Source organism: Ananas comosus, unplaced genomic scaffold, assembly GCF_001540865.1.
Source record: "Ananas comosus cultivar F153 unplaced genomic scaffold, ASM154086v1, whole genome shotgun sequence".
NCBI classification, from domain to species: domain Eukaryota; kingdom Viridiplantae; phylum Streptophyta; class Magnoliopsida; order Poales; family Bromeliaceae; genus Ananas; species Ananas comosus.
Window position 1 is genome coordinate 1 of NW_017892016.1, and position 6706 is coordinate 6706.

The window sequence follows — 6706 nt, forward strand, 5'->3', positions numbered from 1 at the left end:
AATATAGATCCTATTTGATTAGATCAATTAGATCTATTATTAATGATCTAAAATGAAACACGAGGTGATCTTTGGTGTTTTCAAGAAAATTTTTAATTGTGTTATTTTCTTCCGCTGCGTACACATGATTTTCTTACAAGCGATGCGTCTTTTGCGGCGGAGACCACCGACCGGGTGCATGTGAGCATCGCCGTGGGAGGTGCTTCAAGTGCGGGCAAGCGGGGCATGTCATCCGCGACTGTCCTCAGGGAGGAGCTTCGCCCGCTATGTCGACTGCATCGGCCCCGGCGGTTCCAGCTTGCTATGCTTTGCCCCCTCCTGCAGCATCTACTGGGCGGGCAGCGGCGCCACGCCAACCAGAGCCTGCACGATCTGCACCGAGCGGGAGGATGTATGCTGCACCCGTTCACATTGAGGAGCCTTCAGAGGCCAACGAGCGCAATGTCGTGGCAGGTATAATTTTGGTTAAAGATGTTCGAGCAAGAGCTCTATTTGATACAGGTGCGTCACATTCATTCATTAGTCGATCATTCGCACAAGCACATGATATTGAGTATCGTCTAGGGGAGCACGTTTGGCATGTTGAGGGCCCCGGGCGATCATTTATGGTTAGGAAGCGATGCTTGGCATATCCAGTGCAAGTGAACGACTGGGTTATGCCGATCGACTTGTTGGTGCTCAAAAGGTTGAAGGAGTTTGACATCATATTGGGCATGGATTGGCTCTCGAAGTACTATGTGTCGATCGATTTCCCGACTCGATTTATCACATTTAGGGAGCCGGGTCAAGAAGAGTTCACCTATCGAGCTTGCAAGAGCTCGTGCTTTGCCACGACGGTATCGGCGACTAGAGCGAGGAAGTTAGTGAACAGCGGTTGCACAACTTATTTGGCGACCGTTGTGGAGATTGATCGAGTGGTTCCGACCCTCGAGGAGTTGGCGGTTGTGCGGGAGTTCCCCGATGTGTTTCCCGCAGAATTACCGAGTATGCCGCCGGACCGGGAGATCGAGTTCATGATTGACTTGGTTCCCGGGACAGCACCGATTTCTAAGGCCCCGTATCGCATGGCGTCGGCCGAGCTAAGGGAGTTGAGAGATCAACTGCAGGATCTTCTCGACAAGGAATTCATTAGGCAGAGCGTTTCGCCGTGGGGTGCCCCGGTTTTATTTGTGCGAAAGAAAGATGGATCTTTTCGACTCTGCGTGGATTACCGCGAGTTGAACAAGTTCACGGCGAAGAACAAGTACCCGCTACCCCGTATCGATGACTTGTTTGATCAGTTGCAGGGGTCGCGAGTATATTCAAAGATTGATCTTCAGTCCGGCTATCACCAGTTAAAGATCAAGCCGGAAGATGTTCAGAAGACGGCGTTTCGCACGCGTTATGGACACTATGAGTTCACGGTGATGCCGTTTGGGCTCACAAATGCCCCGGCAGCGTTCATGAGCTTGATGAACCCAAGAGGCTGTCTTCAAGGATGCCCTTAGGAGAGCATTTCGTGGTAGGCGCTCTCCGAGCCCTACACAGAGCAGACATTTTGGTTAATTTGATGAATTCGACTTGTATGCGACCAATGAGGACCGGCACACCCGTTAGCGGAGAGCCATTTCTCTACGGTATCTAACTGCGCAATTGAAGTTTTTAGAAAATAATTTTCAATATCCTTTACGTGTGAAGGTTTAAAGTTTAGTTAAATCAAAGTCTAAATGAATAATTGCACTTATGTTATATGGCTGCAGGAGGGTCACGTTTCAATATCTCGCGCAGGCAATTTTAATGATTGGTTAATTGTCTGTAGAAGGCGTAGCGTGAAGTCTTTTCAGCATAGTTTATACCGATTAGGAAAGGAGGAGCGAGAGCTAACATGATGAGAAAATTGTCCTTGCAAGCCCACATAATGATCGATATATACTGCATCCTAGAAAGTCACATCAAAATTATATTTGATGTGCAATAGCATGAGTCAATTAATCCGAATTAGTGCTACTGAGTTCTTGTGGAAAAGCCAGCTTTCTCGTAAAGATTACCGGTATTTGACCTTAATTTTTTCAGCCACTTAAACCACATTTATTTATTTGTGAAATCCCGCAGAAAATCAACTCTACAGAGTGTTACGTAATGCATATAGTACGACGAAGGAAAAATCGCAGAATTGATTATTTTGTATACGGAAGTTAAAGAGTTAAGCCAAAAAGGTTCAACTTTACCAGAGAATCCACGAGTAATCTCGCCCTATTAACAGAGTTCGATCTCGATTCAAAAGCTCCAATCACAGAAAACGGCCAGAGACCACAGCAGCCCTGCTCTAGATGCAGGGCCAGGACTAGTCGTCTACAGGGTATTCCACTTCCCGTCTAATAGTGAGATAAGGGGAGTGTGGTTGGACTATAGCACCGAGCGGATTGAAAAGGATATATACTCATAGTGCATTCCCGTCAGCTTTATAAAGAGCTACCAAAATGGTAATATACACAACATATCTATGTCACAGCAGGTTTGATATAATAGACGATATGAGCGTCAAGGGTAGATCATGATCGCACAGTTCAATGCGAAATCCTATCCGAATCATTATTTTATCATACTGGGTTTCTTCATTATAGAGATGATCTTATTTACCTCGACGATCTTAATATAAAGCTGCAGCCTACAAATATTTGTTCACCCAGAAGAAGCTAATATGCCTGACACGGCCGGTGTTGGAGTACTTAAAGATTTATGACTGTTGATATTTCTACCAACCCTGGAACCGTGCGACACAAAGAGAGAGGGCCAAATGAAATAAAAACACCAGACTTTTACGCACATCTCCATGCTCTTTGGCCTTCTTCGTTGACCCATACTTCGTCCCCGTGATACCCCTCCCCTCCCCTCTCTCTCTCTCTCTTCTCTCTCTCTCATCTCTCCTCTCCTCAACTCCAGAAACCCTTTTTATGGCCTTAACACCCTCATTGTTATTATTATTATTTTCTAGAGAAAATGCAAGGAAATCCCTAACTTATAGGCCTTTTCGAATACCTCCCTCAACTTCCGCTTTTTTCGGTTTTTTAATACATTATATTAAGTTGAATTTTTTTTTTTTTTTGGACGTTGAAGTTGTGTTTGAATTCTTTTTAATAAAAAGTTTAACGAAGTTTATTAAAATATAATTATTACTTTGAGAATTAGACATAAAAATGAATTACCTCTCATTGATAACTAATCCAAATATTAATTTGCATGAGAACTTTTTTCTAAATAACTCTATAGTTAAAAGAAAAAGTCCCTACACTGTAACCACCAGATGCTAAATATAATCCGAAATTAATTCCATTCGTATTGTCCGATATAAGAACTGATAAAAAAATTCTGATTGAGCACAACAAAATTATTTTATCTTTACACTTAATGGAAGATATTTATGTATTATGCTATTGAACTTAAAAAATCATTGAAGTATAGTCAAATATACAAGGATGTGGCAAGAGAGGTATGACTAGTAAATTGAAGCTATAGTTAGGCTGTGCCTCTGTGCTTTTATCAATAAGTCAAACGAAATCCTCCTTCCTGAAATACTCCCAATGAACTCGTATATAAAGGCAAACACGTCCTCGCCTCCTCCCCCTTCACTCTCCTCTCCCCCAAGAAGTCTTCCCTCAAGAAAACCAAAAAAAAAAGAAAAAACAACAACAATATGCAAAAGCCACGCAATATATGGACAACCTACCAACGTACCGCGATAAGGAGGGAGGGAGAGAGAGAGGAAGAAGTGGTGGCAGGGTGCAGGAGGATGAGAGGAGAGGTGGGAGGGTGACGGACGACGCTGGACCTTGCTGGGGAATATGGGGCGGCTGGACGGCGCTCCCTTGGCGGCGGCGCTGCGTCTGCCGCGCTGCAGCCGACGCCCGCAGCGACAGCTCTGGGAGTCCTCTGCCTCCGCCCCACCGCGAAAATAATCCGCTCCCCATCCCAGCAGCGAAGCCCGCTTCCGCCTGTCGTCGCGGCGCCGGGCGGTACGGCCTCTACCCCGCTCCTCGTCGCGGCCTCCACGGCCCTGTGGCCGCCGGCCCGACCTCTCCCGCTCGCCCTCTCCCTCTCCTCTCTCTTCTCCATCGACCGTACGAGCTCGCCGGCGGCCAGCGCCTCGCTCTCTTCCTCTGCAACCCCGAACTCACTTGACGCTCTCTGATCCGCCCCGTTTCATCCATTATTCTTAGCATTTATATTTATATTGTAATGATGATTTAATTCATTTTGCAGCACAAACGAAATAGATATAGCCCTATACATTAGCCGGAAGTCTGTTGAAAACCTAGCCTTGTGGGTTACTAAACAGACGCCCCTATGGTTGCAAATGGGGAGGATGGATCTTGAGGTTGTAGCTCCCGAGATTCCGGCGATGTTGATGGCGCTAGTGGTCCAGCCGACCCAGTTGGACAAGATTAAAAGTCTGCAGCTAGCGGACCCGTTTCTCCAAAAGGTGCGGCAGAACATAGTTGATGGTCGCGGCGGAGACTTCACTATGGATGTTGACGATGCACTTCGGTTTAAGAACCGGTGGTGTGTACCTGCGGACGAGGAGCTTCGCAAGCATATACTATAGGAGTCACATTGGTCTCCTTACACAGAACACCCAGGCGGCACCAAGATGTTCCACGAGATGAAATTGCTCTATTGGTGGCCGGGACTAAAGGCGGATATTGGGCACTTTGTGGCGAAGTGCTTAGTATGCCAACAAGTTAAGGCGGAGCGTCGATTTCCAGCGGGGAAGCTTCAAAGTTTACCTATTCCCGTTTGGAAGTGGGAAGACGTCTCGATGGATTTCATTGTTGGCTTGCCCCGATCGACAGGCGGCCACGATGCGATTTGGGTGATTGTCGATCGCTTGACGAAGTCGGCGCACTTCTTGCCGATCCATAACACTTGGGCAGGCGAGAAACTGGCTCAAGTTTATCTTGATGAGGTAGTAAGACTTCACGGGGTGCCGAAGTCGATTGTATCAGATCGAGACCCCAAGTTTACCTCACATTTCTGGAGGAGCCTGCAGGATGCCCTTGGCACGCGTCTCGAGTTTAGCGCTGCATTCCATCCCCAGACAGATAGGCAGACCGAGAGGACTATTCAAACTCTGGAGGATATGCTGCGAGCGTGTGTTATTGATTACAAGGGCGGTTGGTGTAAGCACCTGCCGATGGCCGAGTTCGCCTACAACAACAGTTATCATGCTAGTGTGGGAATGGCACCGTTCGAGGCTCTATACGGGCGGAAGTGTTGATCTCCCATTTATTGGAGTGATGTAGGCGAGCGAGTTGAATTCGGTCCGGATGTTCTGCGAGAGGCGGAGGAGAAAGTCCACCTTGCTGGCAAAAGGTTGCTCACGGCGCAGTCGCGATAGAAAAGCTATTCAGATAAACGCCGTAGAGATTTGGAGTTCGCGGTGGATGACCGCGTGTTCTTGAAGGTTTCGCCAATGCGAGGCATGAAAAGGTTTGGGGTGCGAGGAAAGCTAAGTCCTCGTTATATTGGCCCCTACGAGATCTTGGAGCGGATTGGGACGGTGGCATACCGAATTGCATTGCCCCCGAAGCTTGCGGGTGTGCACAATGTCTTCCACGTCTCCAACCTTCGCAAGTACATGCATGATCCCGGGCATGTTCTAGTGTATGAGCCGCCGGAGCTTCAAGATGATATGAGCTATGAAGAGTTCCCGGTAGAGATTTTGGCTCGAGTGGTGCGTAAGCTAAGGAATCGAGAAATTCCCTATGTTAAAGTTCGGTGGAGCAATCACGACGATCGCGAAGCCACTTGGGAACTCGAGGACCAGATGAAAGCTAATCATCCTCACTTGTTCGAGGATTGAGGTAAGAGTTTAAGTTCGCGTTAAGAGTTCAGTTGTTTCGAGGACGAAACTCCTTTTAAGGGGTGGAGAATGTGAGATATTGAATCTCGATGGAAATTGGCTAGCTTTGGCCAAATGGACCAAAGTGGGCAATTGAACGGTTTGGACAAGTTTCAGTCGGCATTCCAACAAGTTTGGAAGAGCAAAAATAAGTTCCAAAGGTGTTGGAATGGTTTGGACATCGATCGGCGCGAAGTAGAGCCGAAACGGAGTGAAAACAGCATTCTGGAGCTGTTGTACCGGTACAAGAGTGATGGTTGTACAGGTACAACCATCGCAGCCCTCGGGTTGGAGGCTGCCAGACCTTTTACAGGTACAAGGGGGCCTTGTACCGGTACAAGCCCTGCGAAACCGAGAAACCGAACTCTCGGGTTGGGCTGTCTGCCAGGCCTTGTACCGGTACAAGAAACCGTGTACCGGTACAAGGGACCCGAAACAGTGGGTCTGCTTTGGAAATTAGATTTTTGAGGGGGCTTTTGGGATTTTCGAACCTCAAAATGCTGACGGGTGGGTCCACAATATTAGAGTAAACGGACCGTTATCATTCTCAACATGACTCATGATGTAACCGTGACGCACATAGACTACTATTGCAGTGCAGGAGTTCTGACTGTTTCGTTGATGGGGTGTTTTGCAAAAAATTGTGCACATACCAAATGTTGTTGCAGTTTTAGCCAAATAAAAACGACATGAAAAAGGAAAGTTTCTAAATTCTCTATATTCGACTCCTCACCACACACACAAATTGCACGTCTCCTCCTTGTTAGCCTCAAAGACCAAAGGAAGAAGACGCAGCGAATATGCCCAAGTCCTCATTTCTCCCCTTAC

General features: G+C 47.1%; 1 protein-coding gene across 1 annotated transcript; it reads left to right on the top strand.

Moving 5' to 3' along the window:
- The first annotated feature begins 266 nt into the window (after window positions 1-266).
- Window positions 267-1777, top strand: LOC109705274. The gene is made up of 2 exons (XM_020226007.1): window positions 267-984; window positions 1740-1777. Exons 1-2 carry the CDS (start codon window positions 267-269, stop codon window positions 1775-1777), a joined length of 756 nt encoding a protein of 251 aa, XP_020081596.1.
- The last annotated feature ends 4929 nt before the right edge of the window (window positions 1778-6706 follow it).

Excerpts from the sequence above, each read along its gene's own strand:
- LOC109705274 (XM_020226007.1), top strand. The coding sequence starts at position 267 with ATGTCGACTGCATCGGCCCCGGCGGTTCCAGCTTGCTATGCTTTGCCC. Across the intron at positions 985-1,739 it reads GTTTCCCGCAGAATTACCGA|GAGGGTCACGTTTCAATATC; the intron begins GTATGCCGCCGG and ends ATATGGCTGCAG.